Source organism: Kogia breviceps, chromosome 7 (assembly GCF_026419965.1).
Source record: "Kogia breviceps isolate mKogBre1 chromosome 7, mKogBre1 haplotype 1, whole genome shotgun sequence".
NCBI classification, from domain to species: Eukaryota; Metazoa; Chordata; class Mammalia; order Artiodactyla; family Physeteridae; genus Kogia; species Kogia breviceps.
Window position 1 is genome coordinate 16,456,401 of NC_081316.1, and position 24,912 is coordinate 16,481,312.

The 24,912-nt window shown below is 55.9% G+C and overlaps 2 protein-coding genes across 5 annotated transcripts; one reads left to right on the forward strand and one right to left on the reverse strand.

Moving 5' to 3' along the window:
* Positions 1-313: 313 nt before the first annotated feature.
* YIF1A (Yip1 interacting factor homolog A, membrane trafficking protein) lies at positions 314-4,489 on the reverse strand. Of its 4 annotated transcripts, XM_059068996.2 has the most exons (8): positions 4,234-4,489; positions 3,330-3,541; positions 3,061-3,165; positions 2,846-2,924; positions 1,476-1,533; positions 1,152-1,307; positions 610-703; positions 314-516 (listed from the first exon to the last, which is right to left on the reverse strand). In XM_059068996.2, exons 1-8 carry the CDS (start codon positions 4,262-4,264, stop codon positions 370-372), a joined length of 882 nt encoding a protein of 293 aa, XP_058924979.1. In that variant the 5' UTR covers positions 4,265-4,489; the 3' UTR covers positions 314-369. The 4 variants fall into 4 exon arrangements, with proteins under 4 accessions (XP_058924979.1, XP_066893713.1, XP_058924980.1 ...); XM_067037612.1 differs by lacking the exon at positions 1,476-1,533 and having other exon boundaries at positions 1,152-1,408; XM_059068997.2 differs by lacking the exon at positions 1,152-1,307.
* Positions 4,490-6,813: 2,324 nt separating this feature from the next.
* TMEM151A (transmembrane protein 151A) lies at positions 6,814-11,744 on the forward strand. Its single transcript, XM_059068533.2, has 2 exons — positions 6,814-7,074; positions 9,286-11,744. The coding sequence occupies exons 1-2, from the start codon at positions 6,997-6,999 to the stop codon at positions 10,615-10,617; spliced, it is 1,410 nt and encodes a 469-aa protein (XP_058924516.1). The 5' UTR covers positions 6,814-6,996; the 3' UTR covers positions 10,618-11,744.
* The last annotated feature ends 13,168 nt before the right edge of the window (positions 11,745-24,912 follow it).

Sequence of the window (24,912 nt, forward strand, 5' to 3'; positions counted from 1 at the left end):
CTTAGCACAGCTGGCCTCACGCCACTAGCCTACAGACCCCGCCAGGGACCTCCTCAGATGGATCAGAGGCCTTTGAGGTCTCCTTAGCAGCTGCCCACTTCCATTCTCACTTTCTCAGCCACAGATAAACAACTATTTCTGCTGAAACACTTCCATCTGCCTTCCGAGGCAGTAACAAGGCCACCAACACCAGGGAGCCCTCCCTGGATCCCCTTCCTTCGAGAAAGCCCAAGCCTGGTCCCCTGGGCAATGCAAAGGCCCAGAAGTGTTGGCAAATCCCCCCGTAAGCCCCAGAAACAAGGCTCAAACGGAATCAAGGAAACCAAATCTTCAATGTATGGAAAAATCAGTGCCAGTGGGGACCGGGGGTCACCGGACCAGGTGGAAGGTCAGCCAGTATATTATGAGGGGCTGAAAGGCTGCAGCTCCCAGAGTCAGGTAGAGCTGGAGACGTTGCCGGGGGGCCGGGCCCCCCATGCTGTCGGGGCCCAGGGCTGCTGTTCGCAAAGAGCGCACCTGGAATAAAGAAGAGAGCTGGAGCTGGGCCGAAAAGGGGAAGCTTGTCCTCAGCTCCAACCCCAGAAGAAGAGGAGCGAGCCCCAGACTCACGATGAAGTACATGAGCGCGGATGAAGTCCAGGCCAGCGCCACGTAGTAGCCATCGCTGCCGAAGAGCAGGCCCGTGAGGACACTGAGGATCATCCTGCAGCGGGCAGGGGTGGGGGAGGGAGGAAGAGGAGGCTGGAGACCTCCCAAGGGTCCAGGCCTGAGACTGCCCCAGAGCCCAGCCTAGACCCCACCTACCATCACCAGGGCCCTTTACCCCCAACCTGTCCCCCCAGGGACCTAGACTCACAATGAATTGGGAGGGCCAGGACTCAGCCCTAGGACCTGCATCTGAGACCCCCTTCACTACCCCAGCTCCCCCCTCTCCCCGGTGCTCCCAGGGTGACTCTCAACACATTCCTGACCTCCTGAGCAACACCGAGCAGTCCCTGAGGAGGCTGCTCAAAGCAGGTGCTCCGTCTAGTAGAGAGGAGCTAGAGGGGGTCCAGGCTCACAGTGCGAGGCTGTAGCTATGCAGGCCGGGAACCCAGGGCGGTAGGCACCCCGACCCAGGTGAGCCTCCCTCTCGGCCCACAGGTGCTCACCCCACATATTTGTAGCCGCTGTAGGCCAGCAGGTGGAAGGTGCTCAGGTCGCTGCGCACGGTGGCCAGGTAGATGCCCAGGAGCAGAGCTAGCACCTCCATCACAACCCACACCAGCGCCGTGCTTGCACACAGGCCCAGCACCTCTGGGGAGAACCTGTGGCCGTGTGGGGGTGGCGTGAGGGGAGCCCCAAGCCAGCCAGCCCGTGGCAGGTGCAAGAATAGGAGCACGGGTGGACTTGGGAGCTGGCACATCCCCTAGGGAGGTGAGGAGAGGAGTCAGGAGTGGGGGAGTGGTGTGAATGGGGAGGGGGTCGGCACTGACCTTTTCTGAATGCCCAGTGCCATCCCGGCCAGCAGCACGTAGGTGATGAAGGCCATTGCTGCCAAGAGCCGGAGAGATGCCATCAGCCTGGTTTCCTCAACCAGAGCCGCCCCCCGCCAGGTATTCAGAGCCACTGACACCCCCGTACTTCCTTCCCTGCACATCCCCACATGCTCGACCTCCACACTCAGCTCCCCCGTGCCCTGCCTGGGATGCCTTTTCCTGCTCAGCCCTCTCCCACTGTGTAACTGCTACCTGACCCTTCTCTCGGGACCACCAAGCCACCTCCTTCCCCGTCCCTGTACTAGGAAACTCACCAAAGTTTCCTGCTGTGTCTCAGAAACTACATCACAGGCCAGAGTCACCTCTGCTATTTTCACAAAAGCTCAGATGGCGGCTGGGTTTTCACAGCAATTTCAACTCCTCAGTCCTGTCCTCTGCCCCCTTCAAGCACCAGAACTGATGTGCCCACAAGAGGGCACAGTGTCTGGAGACAGCAAACCAGCTCTACCACCTATAAGCTGTGTATCCTCAAAGATACTCAACTCTCTCTGAGCCTTGGCTTCAACGTGTGAAGCAGGGATGGCAGTTCCCGCCTTACACAGTGACTATGAGAGGGAAACACAATGAAGGCAGGAAGTACCCGTGTCGCCCCCAGGGCGGCTGGGCTGTTTGGCTGCCCTCCTGGTAGCCCTTCTGAGGGCTGGCCCGGGCATACTCACCCCTCCTCCAGCATGTCCACCAGGGGCCTCGCCTTGTGCAGGCCCCAGGACAGAAAGAAGTCAGATGCAGAGTCTGCCAGCCACTGCACAGTGTGGGCGGCCTGACCCATGCCATGTAGACAGGCAGCTGTGGGAACCCAGAAGGGAGTGACCACCTCCTCAAAGAAGGGGATACTGGAGCAGGCCTTGGAGGACAAGTGATAACAGCTAATATTTACTGCGTGCTTCCTGTGTGCCACGTGCTGGCTGAGCACACACATCCCTTCGCTGAATTTCCACAACAGTCCTCTGTGGTAGGAACTGTTGTTATTCCAGTTTTTCAGGAGCATGAAAGTAGCCACCTGAGGTCCCATAGCTGGAAGTTGCAGGGCCAGGTCTAAACCCAAGGCTCCAGGCTGGGGAGGAACATGGTCTAAGTCAAGTGGCAGGAAGGTCTCAAAGGGGAGTACCCTGAGAGCACACCCCGGAAGCTGCTTACTGGTCACCCCACTCTGTCTACCTGGTCTACCTGGCATCTAGGGACCACAAAAGCCACACACAAAAGCACCAAAAGCAGATGCTGAACCAACACGTGAGCCTCTCTCTTCTCATTGGCGCCTCAAGGCACAAATCCCCCCCCATAACCCCTAGCTCGGGTCAAAGACTCACTGGGGATATAGAGGTCGGGGGCGTTGAGGTCTTGCCGCGGGGGCAAAGGCACATCACGACTGTACTGCACTTCCCAGTTCTGGTGGTGGCAGCAGCAGCCAGGTTAGGAGGAAAAGACAAGAGAGGAAAGAAAGGGGTTGAGATCTGGGGGCCAGACTCTGGGGCAGGATGAGGGAGGCAAGGGGGTCCACCAGCTCACCTGGTAGGCAGCTCACCTGGTGTGTGTAGGGGAAGACCAGTAGCCCTAGCTTCTTGGCCACATAGGCTGTGTCCACAGCGAAAAAATACTTGAGTTTGTTCACAGACACAAAACGGTGCAGCTGGGAGGGGAGAGAGGAGGCTGTGGGCAAGCTGCACCCCAAACCTCAGGGTGCTCCTCTATGTGCTCCTTCCCTGAGGGCTGCTGTGAGGATTAGGTGGGATCCCGTGACACCCCAGCCCTGGCCAGAAATCCTGCCACCCTTGCCCTGGGGGTGGGCCACACCTCCTTGTGCACCATGTCCTTCCCATGGGATGCGATGGAGCTGCCATAGGCCATAGCCATGTTGGCCATTGGGTCCCCAATCAAGTGGTTGACATTGAAGGCCACGTCGGCTCCTGGGGCTGGGTATCCCCCCGGCTGGCTGGAGTAACCACCGCTTGTGTCATCGAAGAGGGGAAGGGGATCCGGAGCTGCCCGGGCCCTGTGCTTGGAGCCTGTGGGTTTGTAGGTACCAGAGTAGGTGACAGGAATACCAAGCATGAGCCCAAACCACTGCCCCTTCCCCAGGCTGGGCAGCCCTGTATGGGTCCTGGGAGCACCAAGCAATCAGTGAGGGAAACTAGCTGGATGAGGAGTAGCTGACCCAGAAGGAACTTTGATGAGGGATCCTTTTGGAGAGGTGCTAAATGTGGGCAAAGAAAGAGCTGAGGCAGCCCCTGGAAGTGGTTGCCCGTCTGAGGGTTCCTGGGGGCCTCCTCAAGGGGACTGATCTCTGAACTGAGCCTTGGAGACTGAGTCTGCTACGTGAAGACAATTGGCAGGGCATCACCGCATGAACAAGGGTGGGAAAGGCGACGGCTGGGTACGCGGAGGCCCTGGGCAGTGGTGAGAAACCCTACCAGGGTCATGACAGGGAAAGGAAGTTTGGGAGGCAAACCCCATTCATGCCCGAGTCGGGCACGGGGATCCCAGCAACGCTGTCACCGCCCGATCTGATCTCAGGTTTGGGCCGAGAGGGCGAAGTCCAGGACGCGTTGCAGACTCTCACGGGGCAGGAATCCGAATGACATCCGCCGCCCTGGGCAGCGATCACGGCCGCCCCTCTCCCTCAGGGTGAGCGGGCCACGCAGCCGACACTCCTCGGGCCGGTCGGCCCGCGCCCCCGCCCACCCCGCGCCCCACGCACCGTGGGCTCCGTAGCCCGAGTGATAAGCCATGGCCCCGACGCTCGCTCTTTCCGAGGGCCCGCTGCGTCGCCTCGTAGTACGAATACTAGTGAGGCAGCTGCTTCGTTCCCTGGGCACCGACCGAGGTTACCGAGCAGCCAGACACGTCCCCGTCCTGTCCGACGACAGCGGCATGTCCGCTGCGTCATCCTCTGCCGCCTGCCATTGGCTCCTCGGCGGCGCCGGCTCGCCCATCCCCTCTCCCAATTGGTTACTGGCGTGCCCTCGCCGAAGCGGATTCGGCAGTAACCAACTTCCGGGCGGGGGGATAGGCGGAGCAACTTGAGGCGCTCTCGGATTGGATAGTGCGGTTGTTAGTTCGCGGCGGAGCAGCCAATAGAAGGGTTAAAGTAGGAGGAGGTTGAGAAGTATTTCCGCGCCTGCGCAGTGGAGCACTTGACGCTCTACCTGCCACGACTACAGCCGGAGGAGACCCGGCGGAGGCTGGCGGGGGCTGGAGTCCGGGAATGAAGTTTCGCTCGCGGGACGTACTCCAAAAGGGAGTGGGACGGTGGGGCTATGACCAAGCCCTGTCCCTCGGGGCTCTTTCCCCTCCTTCTCAATGCTAGCTTTCCTTCCTTGTCCTCCATACTTCCCCCAGTACTGGCGCGGAGCCTGGGCAGCCGGGGCGGGGGTGGGGTGGGGTGGGGTGCTGGTAGGAGCCCGGGCCGAGCAGTGACTGCGCGCCTCCTCCTGCCTCCCACCACTCCTTTCCGCGAGGGTGCTGTCCGCTGTTTGGTGCTGAAATTCCCTACCGCCACTGCCGCCATCCTGCAGACTCCGAGGGCCTGGGCTCTCGATAACACACACACACACACCGCACACGCACACACACACCACACACACACACACACCGCACACACACACACACACACCGCACACACACACACACCGCACACACACACACACACACACCGCACGCACACACACACACCACACACACACAACCTGGGCTCTCGATACACACATACACACACACACATTACATGTATTGAAAAACCGAGGTCCGGGTCTGAAGTCCCAGATTGGGTGGTAATAAATTGGGTGGTAATAGTTGGGATAGGATCCTGCACCAGGCTTGTCCCGTGGTCCAGATGATTTATGGGTGGAGGTGTGCCGATTCGCCTCCTGAAGCTGTGGTTGCAACTCCTGAGTCGTTGCCAGCCCTTCAGTCATCTCGAAGTGAGACCCCCAAGCCTCACTCATGACCTCAGGGGCTCCTTTCTCTCCACCTTTCTCTCATTCCCACCTTCCCCGGAGACAGTCTTCGGGGCCTCCCTTCACACAGATCTCCAGCCACCACTTCCTACAGAGCAAGATCAGGTCCTCTTCGACCTGCCTGTAGTTAGCTACCCAGTGTCCAGTTACACCAGGTGACCTTCCTGCTCTCCGAACTCAGTCCACGTGGTCCAATTGCAGTACCTTTGCCCAGAAGTCCCCTCCACCTGGGATGCCCTTCCCCCTCATATCCACTTGTCCAAAACCTAATTATCCTTTAAGAGTCAGTTCAACTTGTGCCTCTCAGAGAGACAGAGGGAAGAGTCCTGGCTTGGGATGGAGGCCGGAGGCCAGGCTCTAGGCTCCCTCTGGGTGCAGTAGTTTGCCCTGGATGTAAATTCCATGAGGACAGGGCCTGTGTCATTCTCCACTTCTACACTTGTCTTCACGATGCTTGTGAATGCTTCACAGTACTTGCATATAGAAGACACCTAATAAACATCTGCGCCTAATAATTTTTTTTTTAATGTGTGAAACTCTGGTTCAGTCCTTTTTTCTCTCTACCGTTTCCATTCCTTCATCTTTAAATGGGTAGGGGTGTTGAACAGAATGGTCTTTGAGTTGCTCTTTGGGAAAAAAAAAAATCACAAAACAAACCCCACCTAGCATTGCAGCTCCCTATGTCCCACCCACTGATTTTCTACCTTGGGGGCTAGGCCCTGGCCCAGGGGCAGATGTGTAGGTCTGAAGCCCCTGAGGGTCAGAGAGCAGCACTGGGGCCACCAGTACCTGGGAGGGGCTCCTCTCATGCAGGACAAATCCCACTCGCCTGTACAGCATGATGAATGTGCATTGAATCCAGCACCTTTCCATCCCCATTTCTCCGGTGGGAAAAGTGAGGTTGGGGGTGAAGGGTGCCGACTCAAGATCACAAAGCCTAGGGTACCGGGTGTCCTGGCCTCCTGCTTGCCTGCTCTAAGTGGAGCCCAGCGCCTCCGTCCAGCTAACGAGGCTCACCACAGCTTTCAGGGCTGTAACTGCCCCCTCCACCACCACAAGCGAGGCTTCAGGGGTGGGGTCTGGGTGAGCTCAGGCCTGGGCCTACTCAGAGATAGGACCCCGCGGGTACCCACCCTCTTCGAGATTCATTTTACAGCAGGCCCCAGAGAGCAAGGACTCGTCCAAGGTCGCAAGCTCGATCGCGGCAGGAAGGGAACCCAGGCGTCCGTCCGCCCAGCTTGGGCTTCTCAGGGGCGAGGGCAGCACCCGCGGTGCCAGGCGCTGCCGGCGGCGCAGAGGGTGCCGCGGGGGCGGGGTCAGCGGAGGGCGGGGCGCCGGGCACCGCGGCTGCCAACGCCTCCGCCGCGCTCAGGCTCTAGCTCCGCGCACTCCCTCCGCGGCCGCTGAGCCGAGCGGACGCCCTCCGGGGCCGCGCCGCAGCCCTCCGCGCTCCCACCTATCATGCCCCGGGCCCGGGCAGGGGCCGCCCAAGCAGCCAGGACACCATGCCCGAGGGCGGCGGTGGCGGCGACGGCGGGGAGGTGCCCGCGCTCATCCCGGACGGCGAGCCGCTGCGGGAGGAGGTACCGGCTCTGTGTGGTGGGGGCCGGAGCCTGGGCTGGAGCGGGAAGAGGGTGACAAGGGAAGGGACGACCCCCGAGGCGGGGGCTGAGGAGGGAAGTCCGGAGACCCTGTGGCCAATGACGTCACTGGGGTAGCCTGCGTCCTGCACGAGGTCCTGGGACCTAGGGGCCCACGTGGGGGTAGGGGTGGGGTTGGCTGGGAAAGGATATGGGGGCAACTCCCGCCCCCGACGCCCCCTCATCCCGCTTCGTCTTCCTGTGACGTCAGCACCTGGCCCCTGCGCGGCCCCATTCTGCAGCGCTGCCCCTCACCCCCAAGAGCCCCGGGGTCAGGCCCCCAGGCACTCACGAGATGCCTGGGCGGCGCCTGCAATGCAGCAGCGGCAGCGGGGACTTGGGGGGCGGGGAGCGGAGGGAGGAGGGGAAAGAGGGAGGGAGGTGGCCTCTGGTACCCCTTCTCCCTCTCCCTGAGGTGAGGCCCCAGGGCCCATCCTGCTGGTTGGGACCCTCAGAATGGCCCCTCCTCAGTCCTAGCCAGGAAGAGGGTCTGCAGGGCTGTAGGGCCCAGTGTGGGGTGTTGGGGGTGGTGGGTAGTGAGTAGATCTCTGTGTGTGTTTCGGTGGACAGAGGGTGCTTGTGGGTGTGTGAATGTCAGTGCGTGCTCCGCACACCTTGAATGGGATATACGTGCCCTATAGTCAGGTGAGGGTCTGGTGGGTCCCTTGGCTTTGGGTGAAATGCTCACGTGTGAGTGCATGTGAGTGTACCGTCCTGCGGTGTGTGGGTCTCTCCCGGTAGAGTCTGTAGGGTGTGGGTGTCAGGTCGCAGTAGGGGTGGGGGCATGTGGTAGGTAAGGGGCTGCCGTGTCCCTGCGCTTCAGTGAATGTGTAACATTTATGTGCATCTGCGTGTCCTGTGGTGGGTGGGTTGGGGGAGGGGATGCGTGTGCCCCTGTGTGCCAAGTTACAGTGGGGGAGGGGGGTTGCGCCCTGGGCTCTGGTGAGGGTCCGCTGCGTGCTGGATAGACAGGCAGCGGTCACATTTCCGGTGGGGGGTTCTTCCGTGAACTTGGGGTGGGGTGGGGTGGGGGTGGCGGATGAGGGTAGGTGCATCCCCCTGGCCCCGCAGGTCAGGGTAGTGGTATGCCTCTGTGGTGGGCGGCTGCTCTGGGCTGGGGTGGGGACAGTTCCTCTCCTCCTGGGTTTCTCACGGCCGGTGGGGGTGGGATTGTGGGGGAGAAAGTGGCCCCCTAACACCCCGCCCCGCTGTTTCCTCCAGACCACGTCTTCCTTCTCCCCCTTTTCGCCCCTTCTCCCTTCCCCCTTCTCTCTCCTTAGGCACCTGGGGATGAGGCGGGAGCCAGGCCAGGGAGTGAGTGTTCCCTGCTGCGCAGCAGCTGTGTCCCGCCCCCCTCAGCACAGATGGGGAGTCTGCCCACCGCCCAGACTCGTACCACCTCTCCCTCTCTTCCTCTTTCTCATTTACTTAAAAGCCTCGCCCAAGTCTCCTGCTGTCCCTAGCGAGACCAAGGGACCAGAGGGAGTTGCAGGGTAACGGTAATAATATTTATTCCCATGGCCAGACCCTGTGCTAAGATCTTCACACATTATGATCTCACTGAATCCTCACAACAACCCCAGTTTACAGAGGAGGAAGTTGAGGTCCAGAGAGGATGAGGGAACTGCCCAAGTCATACAGTGAGTGGTGGAGCCAGCACCCAATCCTGGGCTCCTAAGCCCATGCTCTTCACCCCTAGGACCCCTGCCACCCTGGTTTCCCACACCACCAGGTCCAGGAATCAGTGCCCAGAGAGGGCAGGGATATGGCCACAATCACACAGCAAATCGGGAGCAAAGTCAGGACCAGAGCTCAGTTTTCTCAGTGGCCACTCGTTGGGGAGAAGGGGGTCCTCTCCTCTTTTGGCAGAGATGGGTCTATTTTGTCCTACATGCCCCTGACCGAGAGATGACAGGGCACAGTGGAGGATAGGCTTGGGGCAGAGAGGCCTGGATTTGAGTCCTGCAGCTCGACTGTCAGTTGGCTAGAAGGGTGAGGCCTGGAGCAAGTTGCCCCGTCCCTCAGAGCCTCAGTTTCCTCCTCTGTAAAGTGGGGGCACAGCACCACCTCCTTCAAGGGGCTTCAGCAGCGCAGCGGGCCCAGCCGACGGCCGCGTGCTGACCCACGCCCCTCCTGTCTCTGCCCGCTCTGCAGCAGCGGCCCCTGAAACAGTCCCTGGGAAGCTCCCTGTGCCGCGAGTCGCACTGGAAGTGCCTGCTCCTCACGCTGCTCATCCACGCCTGCGGCGCCGTGGTGGCCTGGTGTCGCCTGGCCACGGTGCCACGGCTGGTGCTGGGGCCCGAGGCGGCCCTGGCCCAGGGGGCTGGGGGCCCGCCGCCCACCTACGCAGCCAGCCCCTGCTCGGATGGCTACCTGTACATCCCACTGGCCTTCGTCTCCCTCCTCTACCTCCTCTACCTGGCCGAGTGCTGGCACTGCCACGTGCGCTCCTGCCAGGCGCCGCGCACCGACGCCAACACCGTGCTCGCCCTGATCCGCCGGCTGCAGCAGGCGCCGCCCTGCGTCTGGTGGAAGGCCACCAGCTACCACTACGTGCGGCGCACCCGCCAGATCACCCGCTACCGCAACGGCGACGCCTACACCACCACGCAGGTGTACCACGAGAGGGCCGACAGCCGCTCGGCTCGGGGCGAGTTCGACTACTCGGCCCACGGCGTCCGCGACGTCTCCAAGGAGCTCGTGGGCCTGACCGAGCACGCGGCCACGCGGCTGCGCTTCACCAAGTGCTTCAGCTTCGGCAGCGCCGAGGCCGAGGCCTCGTACCTCACGCAGCGGGCCCGCTTCTTCAGCGCCAACGAGGGCCTGGATGACTACCTGGAGGCCCGGGAGGGCCTGCACCTGAAGGACGTGGACTTCCGCGAGTCCCTCATGGTCTTCGCCGACCCTCGCAGCCCGCCGTGGTACGCGCGCGCCTGGGTCTTCTGGCTGGTGTCGGCGGCCACGCTGTCCTGGCCGCTGCGCGTCGTGGCGGCCTACGGCACGGCCCACGTGCACTACCAGGTGGAGAAGCTCTTCGGCGCCGGCTCGCCCGCGCCCGGGGCCGGGCCCAGCGGGCCGCCGCTCTCCCGCGTGGCCACGGTGGACTTCACCGAGCTCGAGTGGCACATCTGCTCCAACCGGCAGCTGGTGCCCAGCTACTCGGAGGCCGTGGTCATGGACGCCAGCTCGGGCGCCTACCTCCGTGGCTGCGAGCGCTGCCGTCGCTCCGTCAGCAGCAACTCGCTGCCACCCGGCCGGCCCAGCGGGCCCCGCCTGCCGTTTAGCCGCAGCCGCCTCTCGCTGGGAGCGGGGGGCCGCGCCACGCCCGGGGTCTTCCGAAGCCTAAGCGGGGGGCCGCTGGGTCGCCGTGGAGAGGACACGGAGCCCCTGGAAAGCCCACCGTGCTATGAGGACGCCCTTTACTTCCCGGTGCTCATCGTGCACGGTGACAGCGGCTGCCAGGGGGACGGGCAGGGTGCGCCCTGAGGCCCACGCGGGCCCCACACCGGCCCTCTCCCCAGCATCCCACCGCGGGGCTTCCATGCCTGAGTAATTGTTATCCAGAACAGGAGGGAAGACAGACCAGCACACAAGGGATGGGGTGGGGTTGGAGCCCTCCGGCAGGCTAACGCGCAGGGACCCACGGTCATTTGGGGGGGCGGAGGCACACCACCGCGGTGGGGGTTCGGAACCGTCCCAGCACGGCTCCCCTCCACCGCCACCACCACGGCCCACCCCCTGCGATGGCGGACCATCTAGCTTGGGGGCCTCTCAGGCTGCACAGGGAAGGAAGTTTCCAGAAAGCCTGGGCTGGAGGAGGAGTCCCGGGGACAGCTGTTGCCTGCAGCAGAGGGCTGCCTATGGACTCTTCCCTGCATGGCTGAAGGCACATCGGGGGCCCTCGAGCAACTCAGAAGCACAAATCGGTGGTTTGGGGCCGCCCAGCTGGGCTGGCATCCAGGAACCTGAAGAGCAGCACCACGGCCTCGGCCCCACCACCCTCCCAAAGTCCCCATCCTCCTTCCCTGACAGGCCCGCCCCTGCCTGCCCTCTGGCCTCTGCTCAGGGCCAGTCCCTGATCAGACCCTGTGGCGCGGCCCCTCTACCAGGAGCCTGGTTCTTGGAGCACAGCCCTGTCCCGCCCCACCCCCCGTCTTCCCTGGTCCACCCTCCCCTGCACATCCAGTCACCCCTGTAACCCGGGGTTCCCTCCCAGGGCCCCATCCCAATTCCATATTCCCTGGTCTCTGCTCCTAGCCCCAGAAGTCCATGTCCACCTCTGTCAGCCGCGCACACGCCTTCCAGGCTGTGTCCTCTCATCGCCCCCTGACTTCTCTGCTCTTTACCTTCCTGATGACCCATGGGGCTCAAGCCTACCGGGCATCCAAGGGGCCTCGGCCCCGGCCACAGCCTCTTGGACGATGCCCTTGCTCTGCCGTGGAGGCCCCTGCTTCCCCCGTCCCTGGGGCCTGGCCCAGGGGACACCAGCCCTCCCCCAGAGAGGAGAGAGTAGTCCCTTCCCTTCCAACTGGGGCTTCCACCCCCTCTCGTGGGCTGGCGGGGGAGGGAGGAGGCAGAGAAGATGCAGATAAAATAAAAGGTATGAAATGGAAGGACTTCTCACGTGCATTCCTGGGTGGTGGGTTCAATGGGCCATGTTGGGTCTGGGAGGGGATGCGGGGTGGGGCTGCAGCACCCCCAGGAGAGGGTGAGCTCCCTGCCTGGCCTGGGGTCTCTGAGACTCAGATTTGGGTTGCTCTGAGCAGCTGACTCCAACCGACCTGTGGCTGGGTCGCTTCTAAGAGACTGTCCAAGTGGCCCCTCTTCCAGCCCAGCGGCGGTTTCCATTCTGCTGCTGGGTGTGCTGAGGACTAAGGGAGTGTGGCTGGTGCCCAAAGTGGGAAGAAAGAGGTATGGCCTGTGGCGCAGGTTCAGTTCCCCCGATGGCTGTTGGTGTCATGGATCTGGGGAAACGGGCCCTGAGCAGGTCAGAGGACGCGAAGCTGGAAACAGCCAGCCCCGAATCAGGGCATGGGGTCTGAAGACAGAAGAGGGCAAAGGAAGGGCCTCCCCCAGTGGTGGAGCTCGAGCGGTCCTTGGAAGTGACATCTTCCTGTACAGCTTTGCAGGGTGTTCACTGTGCAAGAGGCAAGTGTGGGTGGAATCCCACCTGTGGGCCACTCCTCAAGCCCTGGCATGAAGCTGCATCCACTTGAATGAAGGCCACCCTCTTCTAAGCCATGCAAAGGCACCATAAGGGCCAGTGGTGGCCCTAGAGGAGTGCTGAGAATGGGTGGGACCCCCCCCAGGCAGAGACAAGGCAAGGGGTGCTCTGAGCAGCGGGAGCCGCCTGCACAAAGGCTTGGGCGCAGGGCATGAAGCAAGGGTGGAAGCAGAGCTGTGCAAGAGGTGGCCGAGGCCTTCAACACCAATCCCTCAACTGGGGGATTGCCCTTAAACTGGGGCAAACTGGAGCCATGGAAGGCGGTTGAGCAGGGAAGTGACACGCTCAGGGTTGCATATTAGGATTTTTAGCAAAATTCCAGCTGCCTGCTGGCCACATGGGGAGGGTGGAGTTATAGAGACCAGAGCTTTCCCTGTGCATCAGCCCACTGCCTCACAGGGGGTGAAGTCAAACCTTTGTTCAGAAGCAACTTAGGTGGAAAACTCCGTGGTGCCCAAACATTCAAGGAGGCTGAAGTAGGCAGGGGGGCAATGTGTGGCTCCAGCTCCTCCCCGTGGGGAAGATTTTCCTCTTCCATCATCCCACTCTGACACCTCAGCCACTAATGGCCCACCAACCACTCTCCATTCTCCCCTCCTCAATACCAGAACCCCAGTTTAACTGAGCCCAGCTAAAAGGCAATATTTCCAGCCTCCCTTGCACATATGGTGTGGCTGTGTGACTTAATTTTAGGGTATGAGATATAAGGAGAAGGTCTTGGAAGGGATTTCTAAAAATGCTCCTTGAAATAGAAACAATATTGGTGAAGGTTAGCTCTGTCCTCTCTGCTTCATCCTGCATCCCGCCTGGAGTGCAGATGTGATAGCTGGAACTGCAGTAGCTACTTGGGACCTGGAGATGACCTTGAGAATTGTAGCCATGTGCTGAGGATAGCAGAGAAGCAAGATAAAAGACCTGGGACTGGGAATTCCCTGATGGTCCAGTGGTTAGGACTCTGAGCTTCCACTATGGGGGAGCACAGTTTCGACCCCTGGTCAGGGAACTAGGATCCTGCATGCCGTGTGTCGTGGCCAAAAAAAAAAAGACCCTAGGCTCTGATGACACCATAGGTGTATCCACATCATCCCTGGGTTGCCTGCTTCCAAACCCTCTCAGTGAAAAAGAGAAATAAACCATTAGTTTGTTTAAGCCACTGATTTTTCTTGTCTCTATTACCAGCAGCCCATATTATTACCTATTTACTGCTGCATCACAAATTACCCCCAAACTTAGTGGCTTACAACATCAATAATCATTATTAACTCTCCTGGTTTCTGTGGGTCAAGAATTCAGACATGGCACAATGGGAGAGGCTTATCTCTGTTCCATGATGTCTAGGGCCTCTGCTGGAAGAATCAAAAGCCAGGAGTGGAATCATCTGGAGGCTCGTTCATTCACATGTCTGGCAGTTGAGGCTGGCTGATGGCTGAGGGCCTAACTAGGGCTATTGGCTGGAACACCAAAAGAGGGCCTCTCCATGTGGCTTGGGCTTCCTTATAACTTGGTGGCTAGGTTCCAAGGACAAGTGTACCAGGAGAGTGGAGGCTGTATTGCCCTTTGCGATCTAGCCTCAGAAGTCACATGCATCACTTCTGCCCCTTTCTATTGGTTAAAGCTATTACAAAGGTCCACCCAGTTTCAAGGTGAGGGAACATAAGACCCCACCTCTCGCTGGAGGCTTGTCAACATCACATTGTAAGATTAGCATGTGGGATGGAAGATATATTAGTGGCCATCTTCAAAAATGCAATTGGCCGGGCTTCCCTGGTGGCGCAGTGGTTGAGAGTCCGCCTGCCGATGCAGGGGACATGGGTTCGTGCCCCGGTCCGGGAAGATCCCACATGCCGCGGAGCGGCTGGGCCCGTGAGCTGTGGCCGCTGAGCCTGCGCGTCCGGAGCCTGTGCTCCTCAACGGGAGAGGCTGCAGCGGTGAGAGGCCCGCGTACCGCAAAAAAAAAAAAAAAAAAAAAAAAAAAAAAAATGCATTTGGCCAATGAGCCAAATGCCATTCCTAACAAATCAACATCTATAGACTGGTCTGCAAAATTAGCACCAACCGTCTTTGTGTTTCGTTTTGTTTGCTTTTTGGAGGTTTTTTGGCTGCACCGTGTAGCTTGTGGGATTGATCAAGGGTTGAACCCAGGCCTTGGCGGTTGACCACCAGGGAATTCCTGAACACCAAGCATTTTATAATGCTTGTTTTAGGGAGAAGGTGGTGGTATATCAGATGTGGGCCTACTGGGGGCAGAATGACATGCTTAGGTCATTTATTTGGGCCCTCTAGCCTACAGTAGATTAAATATGGCCACAAACTCTTTGTAGCTCATCCCCTCAAGAGGTGGAATCTATTTTCTTGCTCTCTAAATCTGGGCTGGCCGTATGACTTGCTTTGTCCAGGACAATGTGGCAGAAGTGAGGCTGCACCGCTTTGGAGGCTAGGCCTCAAGAGGACTTGCAGCTTCCAGCTGTGCTCTCTTGGAGCCTCGAGACCACCGGGCTGTGAAGATGCCCAGCCTAGTCTCCTGACAGATGAGAGGTCACATGCCCCAGCCAAGAGCCCGGACATGCCAGCCCAAATGGAGCCACACATGACTGTAGCCACAGGAGTGACCCCCAGGTAAGAGTAGCAGACTAGCCGACGAACCGCGGAGCTGATCGATCCCAGCCCAAATTGCTGACCTACAGAACGGTGAGAAGTAAGAAACCCTTGTCGTTTCAAGCCACTAAGTTTTGGAGTGGTTTGTTACATGCAATGGATAGCTGATACAGGCTCTGAACCCATTTCCACCTCTTAATGGAGGGTCACTGGGCCTGCACAGCCTGGTGAAACTGGAAACCCCGGTGTCTGCTGGACAGCTCCCATCTGGTGGTCTGGTGTCTCTTGTTCATGTGTTTGGTCTCTATTTGAGCCAACAGTGAACCAGGATACTCCGTTCTAAACCATTCTCAAAGGCGAATAATGGCTGAGGAAGGGGGCAAAGCTCTGTCCCCAGATCCCAGAGACCTCTGCCTCTGCTCTCTGATCGAGGCCTGACTCAGCTCCACACAGCACAGCTGAAACAAGGTGCCCAATCTCCACACCCCCAACCCTGGTTCTCTCGATCTTTTCCATCTCAGGGAATAGTGTCACCACTGTGGCTTAAGCCGGGTGCTTGTATAGCAATCTTCTTCTTCATAGTTTTTTTTTAAAAAAAAAAAACTTTGTATTACATAAAATTTCAAAGACCACAAAAGTAGAGAGATTGGTGCAACAAGGTCCTTTGTCTCCAGTGCCCAGCGCCGCAGCCATTGCCCACCAGGACCAGTCTTATTTCACCCACACCCCACCCCCCCCCACTTCTCCTCGCTTCAACTGGACTATCTCGAAGATCTGGAAGTTGTAACATTTGATCCATGAACACCTCCCTCACCCCTACCATGACATCTACACCCAGGATTCTGCCTACAACACATCTCTCTAAACACCCCCAGTCCTCTCCAAGCCACCACCTTGCTCCAGGTCCCCCTACGGGGTCCTCTTCCGGTGACAATCTTGGACTCCAACAAGCCTCCCTTTCCTTGCATCCCCTCCAGCCCACGCAGAATCACCTTAAAATATAAACCAAATCACATCTCCACCTTACTCAAAATATACCAGTGCCTCAGGACTTCCCTGGCGGTCCAGCGGCTAAGACTCCGTGCTTCCACTGCAGGGGGCACAGGTTCCATCCCTGGTCAGGGAAGGAAGATCCCGCATGCCGCGTGGTGAGAAAAAAAAAATTATATATATATATATCAGTGCCTCAGGAAAACCCAGACTCCTGCTGCCCTGGCCCTCAGACCCCTGTGAGGTCTGGCAGACATCCTCAAGCTACCCTCTCCTTTCGGAGCTCTAGCCACAGTGGCCTCGTGCCTGATCCTACAACAAACCAGGCTCCTTCCTGCCTCGAGGTCTCGGCACATGCTGTGTTAGCTCTGGGAGCCTTCCTCATCCCCAGCTCTTCCTGAGACGCCCTGACCGCTCTTGCTGAAGCCATCCACTGTTCTACCTCAGCTCCCTTTGCATTTCCCTTCTGTCACTCACCATAAGTGACGATTATTTTTATTTATGTATGCATGAGGCTATTATTTGTTTCTTCTCTTAGAACTAAGCTATGGGAGGCAAATGGTAACAGGTGCAGACCTTTCAGTCTGACGGAGTTCCAATTCTGCCACTACCACCTGAGTGGCCCTGAGCAAGTTACTTATCCTCTCAGCTGCAAAATAGGAGATAATAATGGAATCTTCTGACTTCCACGGGTTGTCATAAGGATTAAATAAGATAATATGCCCTCCCCCCCCCAAAAAAAGATAATATGCCCCCCAAAAAGATAATATGCCACCATCACAAGATTGTAAATCAACTATAATAAATAAATAAATAAATAAAATCACAACAGCACTAAAAAAAAAAAGATAATATGCCACCATGCTAAAAACAGGGTTTGCAGCATAGCAAGTGCTCAATAAATTTAGCTATCATCATCATTTGTACTATTATTGTTATTAATTATAAATAGGTACTCCAGGGCTTCCCTGGTGGCCCAGTGGTTAAGAATCCGCCTGCCAATGCAGGGGGCACGGATTTGAGCCCTGGTCGGGGAAGATCCCACATGCCTCGGAGCAACTAAGCCCACGCGCCAAACTGCTGAGCCCACATGCCACAACTACTGAAGCCCATGCGCCTAGAGCCCGTGCTCCGCAACAAGAGAAGCCACCGCGATGAGCAGCCTGCACACCGCGACGAAGAGTAGCCCCCGCTCGCCGGAGCTAGAGAAAGCCCACGCGCAGCAACGAACACCCAATGCAGCCAAAATAAATAAAATAATAAATAAATATATTAATAAATAGATAAATAGCTCCATATTGCACATGTGCACACACACTCACCAACAGCCAGCACAGCGCCTGGCATACAGTCGATGTCCAGTGAATATGTGTTAAGTGAATGATTCCACAGCTTCTACCAACACCTCTGGGGTTACTGGGGGCTACAAGGTCCTGAGGACGGGCTGGTGGCCTGCTTCACCTTATCCTGTGGCCCAGACCTGCCAAAGGAGATTTGCATCACTCAGCCTCACTGGAAGTGGAGCTTTATCTTCCCTGGCCCAAGGGCCCGAGAAGGGCAGCCAGAGAAGTGTGTGCTGCCTCCCCAACCCAGAGCAGCCCATGAGATTTTGTGTCCCCTCTGTGGATGCAGACCCAGAACTACCGGACCCCTAGAGCTCCCCCAGGTGGCAGGCCCGTGCACTTTTTGTGAGTTTCATCTTCCTTCCCAGGTCACACCCACTGCGCTCTGTCCTCCAGAGCCCCTGAGTATGAATTTGTCACTGAAGTGGCTGGAAAGGACAAGGACATGTTCCTGAGTCAGGATGGAAAGGCGAGCTGCTGCCCTGCTTGGTGAAGGCAAAAAGCCCCTGGGAGTCAGATCAACAGCAACGAAGAAAAGCAGAGCGGCCAAATTGATAACTGCGCACCAAGTGCCAGAGGCTGTGCTGGCTCTGCTCCAAGGAGGAGTTTCTGCCCAGAATGTCAGCTGAGACCAAAATCAGCTAATTTTCAGTAACCTGTGGTTGCCCAGGAAAAGACAGCTGTATTTTTCTTCTTTGGGGCTGCTGTTTGTAAAACTTATAAAATAAAACTGACCAAAATAAAAATACTGATTTTTTTTTCAGTAGAAGAGTTTTAATTTTTGTGTTATAAAACACAATGTGGGTGGACTTCCCTGGTGGTGCAGTGGTTAAGAATCCGCCTGCCAATGCAGGGGAAAACGGGTTCGAGTCCTGGTCCGGGAAGATCCCACATGCCATGGAGCAACTAAGCCCGTGCGCCACAAGTACTGAGCCTGCGCTCTAGAGCCCGCGAGCCACAACTACTGAGCCCACATGCTACAGCTACTGAAGCCCACACGCCTAGACTCTGTGGACAGTTATGAAGTTAGGAGTTGGAGGGGAATTCCCTGGCGGTCCAGCGGTTAGGACTCATTGCTTTCATTGCCTGGGGCCCGGGATCGATCCCTGGTCGGGGAACTAAGATCTCACAAGCCACGAGGTGCGGCCAAACAAAACAAAACCAAAACCAAAAAAGCGCATCGCTTGTTTGCTGGGAAAGCAAGGGGTGGAGCGTGAAGGACTCACCAGTGAAGGTGGCAGCTCTGGTGGTTTCAGGGACCCCCAACTGTGGGGTGGAAAGGAAACTCCAATCTCCATCTTCAACCTGGCCCTCTTCCTTGAACTCTGGATTCAGGCATACAGGTACTTTCTTGAGTAGCCCAATTGGGTGACCTCCAAATAAGGCAAACGCAATAGAGCCCACACTGAATATCACCCATCTCTCCAAAGTGGCTGCTTCTCCCTGTCTCCGCCTCCATGAACGGCGCCACCAGGGGGAGCCAAAACCCGGCGGCCACAGTCCTTCACTTTCAGCCGGTCGCTGGATCCGGTCCAAATCCACTTGCCAACCACCTCTCCGCTTTACTCTCTCCTCCCACCCCAACTCTACTTCTGCCTCGGTTCAGATCACCACCCTCTCCTGCCTGGGCAGGGCCCTGCGTGGTCTCACCTTATATATTCCTTCTTTTCCCGCTTTTATTGAGATATAATAGGCATATATAGCACACTGTATACATTTAAGGTGTACAACATAATGATCTGACTTACAACATGAAAGTAATAGAAAAATTTTTTTTCCTTGTGATGAAAACTCTTAGAATTTATTCCCTTAACAACTTTCATATAATAGGTACAGCACTGTTAATTATCTTATCATGTTGTACATTACATCACTAGCACTTATTTATCTTATAACTGGAACTTTGTACCTTTGACTACATTCACCCAATTCCCATTCCTCCTAGCCACCACCTCTGGTGACCACAAATCTGATCTCTTTCTTTATGAGTTTGTTTGTTTTGAAATATGACTGATCTATGACACTTTGTTAATTCCTTGTATACAACATAGTGATTCAATATTTCTATACCTTTCAAAATAATCACCATGATAAGTCTAGCTGTCATCTGTGACATACAAAGATATTACCTAATATTAACTATATTCCCCACACTGTAAATTTCATACCCATGACTCATTTATGTTGTAATGAAAGTTGTACCTCTTAATCTCCCTCACCTATTTCTCTCCCTGCCCCTCGCCCCCCTCCTTACCTTATGTATTCTTGCCGCTCTCCTGTCTGCTTACTTTTGTAACCCTGATCCCTTGTGGAGTCTCTGATGCATAGTACGGTCTTGCTAAATATTGGACAAGTGAGTGATTGGTTTGTTGTTTTAGTGGCTGGGGGGGTTCCAGTGGCCTCTACTTGACCCTTCTCCCTGTAATAGCCCTTGTTCATGGGGATATGGGGCTCTGCATGTGTCAAAATGTCCTAAATTACACACAGGAAAATAGCCCGAGGTGGGTCCTCTGTGAGCAAGCTCTGTGGTGGAGCCTCTACTAGGGAAGAAAATTAAAATCCACGCTTTAATTATTTCCTTATTAGTGAGAGAAACTGCCACTTAGAGGTTGCCTGCCGCTTTAAACCAGCTGGTGGCTCTGTAATCTTCCCTTCTGAAAGACTTCCCCTCCTCTTCAACCAACAAAATTGCAGGTGCATGATCCGAGAAAGGCCAAATGGATGCTTGGAATGTAAATTTTAGGCAAAGTCTCAAATATTCTGAGACTGGCTGGGGACAAGCATCCGGCAGTGGCCTGATCACGCTGTTCCTGAGTCCCTGCTCCAGCCTCCCAAGCTACCCCAGCTTCTGCCTGTTTCCAGGTCTGACTTTCAGCCCCCATTAACCCCATAGCGCCCAATGTCCTACCAAAGATTCCCTTCTCTTTTGCTTGACATCGAAGTTTGCTGACTGGCTGGGGGCCAAGGTGCCCCTGGGAGGAGAGCATTTGAGACCTCCTTTCCTTTTGAGGTTTAAAGTGATTACATAGAGACTTCCCTGGTGGCTCAGTGGTTAAGAGTCCGCCTGCCAATGCAGGCCACACGGGTTTGAGCCCTGGTCCAGGAAGATCCCACATGCCGCAAAGCAACTAAGCCCATGTGCGCCACAGCTACTGAGCCTGTGCTCTAGAGCCCGCGAGCTACAACTACTGAGCCTGTGTGCCACAGCTACTGAAGCCCGCGTGCCTAGAGCCCGTGCTCCGCAACAAGAGAAGCCACTGCAATGAGAAGCCCGCACACCACAATGAAGAGTAGCCCCCGCTCGCCACAACTAGAGAAAGCCTGCACGCAGCAATGAAGACTGAACGCAGCCAATAAATAAATAAATAAGGAACAACAACACATAAAGTGTTTACACAGCCCCAGATGCTGGTGATGGACTTGACCTGAGATCAGAGGGCAGGAAAGAACCCCAAGGGCCCCCAAGAGGGGGTGGCTAGACATAAATTCAGTATGAGGGTCTGGATACAGGCCAAAGCTGGAAACATCTCCTGATGCAGCCCCTCAACTCCCAAGGCTGTGACAGTTGTGGCAGCACACTGTCCCCTCCAGTGCCACGGCCACATGACCAGGCATGACTGTTGGGTGAAAATTGGCAGCTAAGAGCACCTCTCCCAGCTGTCTGGCTGCAGCAGAAAGTGGCTGGCAACCTCTCACTAATAAACAAGCCGACAATAAAAAGAAGATTTTATCATCTGTCCTACTGGGTGCTCCACTGCAGGACCTGCTCGCCGTGGCTAGAGGGATCTCACACCAACCCAGAACTGTTTTCCTGGTCCCGAAGTGTGGCTGTCAGAATGATGGCCCCCAATATGCCCACATCTTAACCCCCTGGAACCTGTGATTATATTACCTTACATGGAAAAGGGAACTTTGCAGATATGATTAAGGTTAAGAACCTTGAAAGAGGGAGATTATTATCCTGAAATATCCAGGTAGAGCACCCATTTTATTTATTTATTTATTTATTTTTTTTGTGTGTGTGTGTGATACGCGGGCCTCTCACTGTTGTGGTCTCTCCCGCTGTGGAGCACAGGATCTGGACGCGCAGGCTCAGCGGCTACGGCCCACAGGCCCAGCCGCTCCGCGGCATGTGGGATCTTCCCGGACCGGGGCACGAACCCGCGTGCCCTGCATCGGCAGGCGGACTCTCAACCCCTGCGCCACCAGGGAAGCCCTAGAGCACCCATTTTAATCAGTGCCTCGAGGGCTTCTTTAATCAGCCTGTCTGCTTTTTTTTTAATGTAAAAAATTATTTATTTTTTTGGGGGGGCCGCACCACACGGCATGCAGAACTTCCCCATCTAGGGATCGAGCTCATGCCCCCTGCAGTGCAAGCCCAGAGTCTTAACCACTGGACCACCGAGGAAGTCCTAATCAGCCTCTATTCAATGGCCACTGAGAGCGGAGAATCTCTTGGACCCGGTGACACATCAGTCTGTGAGGTTGGGCAGCGAACAGGTGGGATAGACTGATTTTACCATTCCGTTCTCGGAAGCCTCGGAAGTTTTTCCTCGGTATTATTCCAAGGAAGTCTGACTCTTCCCAGTGTGGCCAGTGCTAGGTCGGGGCTGGAGTGAACCCTCTGAAAAAGCTGCTGTCAGATGCCTGCATTAGAGTAAGAAAATCCAGCTTCCCGTAAGGCCCTCCAAGACAATCCATGCGTTAAGACCTAAATCTTTACTTTCTGCTGCCTCGTAGCTACCCCCAAAGCCAGGTTTGCCTCTTCTCCACAGGCTTCTGTCATTCATCTTGGGAGTGATGTCATCTTTCTAATCTGACTTTGCCCACCCACAGGTCCATTTTGTTTTGGGGTTTTTTTTTAATGTTTATTTATTTTCTTATTAGTCATCCATTTTCTACACATCGGTGTATACACATGTCAATCCCAATCTCCCAATTCATCACACCACCACCACCGCCTCCCTGCCGTTTTGTTTTCATTTTCCTCCTTCTCATTAGCTATCATGGGACAAAGCGGGCAATGGAGTAGAGCAAGGGGGAGGGGAAGGGTCCCAGGCACCCGCAACCTCGCACCTCCTTCCCACTCCTCTCAGGTGTCCTCCATCAGATTCCTGGCGTCTAACAAGATCCTTCCTTTGATGCAGGGCCCATGCACTGCAGCAAACTCGTGGGGATGCCATGAAATATTATAAAACTTTGAGGGAAACACAGAGATACGGGATATCTGTCAGGCAGCTGGCAGTTTCAACATCGGATTGCACTACGTTCCTTCAATGACATAATATCTTTGCACAGCTGGATTTTTGGCAGCTGCCATGATAAAAAGCAAGTACCACAGGGAAAGTCAGTGCGGAACAGGAAATGAAGGTGACGATGTCCTGTCTCACTCCAAGTTTTGAGAAGTGGTGCACACACCCATCAGCAAGTGATTGTGGTTACTTAAGAATAAAATATTTTTGTATCTTTCAATGTATGTGTATTATTTTCTCAAATGACCACTGAGGTATTAAAACACAAGTACTTCTTACATCATTTGAACCTATTTATTTTAAATGGAACTGTTGGGTGACCAAGGGACGCCATGAAAAAATCAACTGAGACACTCAGGACGTGGTGAACCGACAGTGTTTGGGAACCTCTGCTGTAGGACTTGGTGGGCATAGGATGTCAGTTTCTGTGGATTCAGCTCTCCCATGATCAGTTTCTGGACTCTGTCTTCAGGGCTCCCCACTGCCAGCTAAAGCAGACAGCACTTCCTACAGGAGGTTCTTGCAGCCACCCTGAATGTCCTCATAGGCTTCCAGCAAGAAACCTGCCCCTCCTCATAGAGAGAACTTTCTCGTCTCCAGCAGATTATTGTGGCTATCATGGGTATTATAGCATGCCCATTTTTCAAGTGAGGAACGATTAGGGAACCTGCCTAATGTCCCCAACCCTCAGGTAGTGGAGCTGGAATCAAAGCAAGGCTGTTTGGTGCAGCGTGCCTAGTCTTTTGTTTTTTGGCTGTGTTGGGTCTTCATTGCTGCGCGGGCTTTCTCTAGTCGCAGAGAGCTGGGGCTACTCTTTGTTGTGGTGCACGGGCTTCTCATTGCGGTGGCTTCTCTTGTTGTGGAGCTCTGGCTCCAGGCACGCGGGCTTTAGTAGTTGTGGCGCACGGGCCCCGTTGCTCCGCAGCAGGTGGGATCTTCCCGGACCAGGGCTCGATCCCTTGTCCCCTGCATTGGCAGGTGAATTCTTAACCACCGCGCCACCAGGGAAGTCCCTAGGGTGCCTGGTCTTAACCACTGCCAGTTGATCTCCTGGAAAGAAATTCCCAAACTCACAAAAATCACGCTAAATCATGGCCACTCTCAGGGGCCCTAAAGCTGCCTCTGGTCTGGGCCCCTTGTCTGGATCCCACGAGGTCACAGGCCATGCCTCACTTAGCATCATCATTCCCCCAAACCACAACAACTGACTGTGAGGAAGGCTTCACCTGCCCCCCCCCACCCAATCACATCATGATCAGCCTGGGAGCCCACATCTTGCAGCCTCACCCCTAAAAGCAAGTTCCCTGGGAAGTGGGCATTTTCTCATCAGAGACATGGCGGTCATTATGCACTGGCTCTGCTCTAGGGGTGAGGATCACAGAATCTACCTGGATTCAAACCTCTACTTGCTAACTTGGTCAAGTAGAGCAGGTGGCTTAACACAAGGCACTCAGGCAAGTGCTTTCAGCTTCCTCATTTATAAATTGTGGTAAAAATGGCAATTCTTGGGGATTGTTATGGTTCTTAAATGTCCTTTTTTTAAAAAATTTACTTATTTTATTGATTTATTTTTGGCTGTGTTGGGTCTGTTGCTGCGCGCGGGCTTTCTCTAGTTGCGGCGAGCAGGGGCTACTCTTTGTTGAGGTGCGCAGGCTTCTCATTGCGGTGGCTTCTCTTGTTGCGGAGGCGGGCTCTAGGTGTGTGGGCTTCAGTAGTTGTGGCACGTGGGTCCAGTAGTTGTGGCTCGCGGGCTCTAGAGCGCAGGCTCAGTAGTTGTGGCGCACGGACTTAGTTGCTCTGCGGCATGTGGGATCTTCCCGGACCAGCGCTCGAAGCCGTGTCCCCTGCATTGGCAGGTGGATTCTTAACCACTGTGCCACCAGGGAAGCCCTTTAAAATGTGCTTTAAATGCTATGGTTCTTAAAAGATTCTTAAATGTAAAGCCCTTAGAATTGGGCTAGGCATATAATAAGTGCTGCAAGCATCTACTATTATTTTAATTATTATTTGGCACCAAACCCCACTCGCATTTGTAGAGGCCAGGACACCAGAGGTGGAATCCCCTCTGGAAGGCATCCCACTCCCCAGGCCTGAGTTTGCCGGGGGTGGTTCTGAAGCAGGGAGCGCTGGCACCTAGTTGAGCTCAGTAGGTGTTAGTTCCAATCCCCCTCAATTATAGCTCCCCGGTCTGTTCCAATATTGTTTGAAGAATATTTTATTGAGTTCCTAGCGCTGAACTCCAGAGTCTCCAGGGCTCCCTGGAGACCCCCCCCAAACCCCGTCTAGTGTAGGAGTCAGCAGACTAATAATTTCAAATGTAAGGATGAGCACTGATATAGAGGGCAGCCTTGAGATGAATTCCGCTCCAGAAACTGTG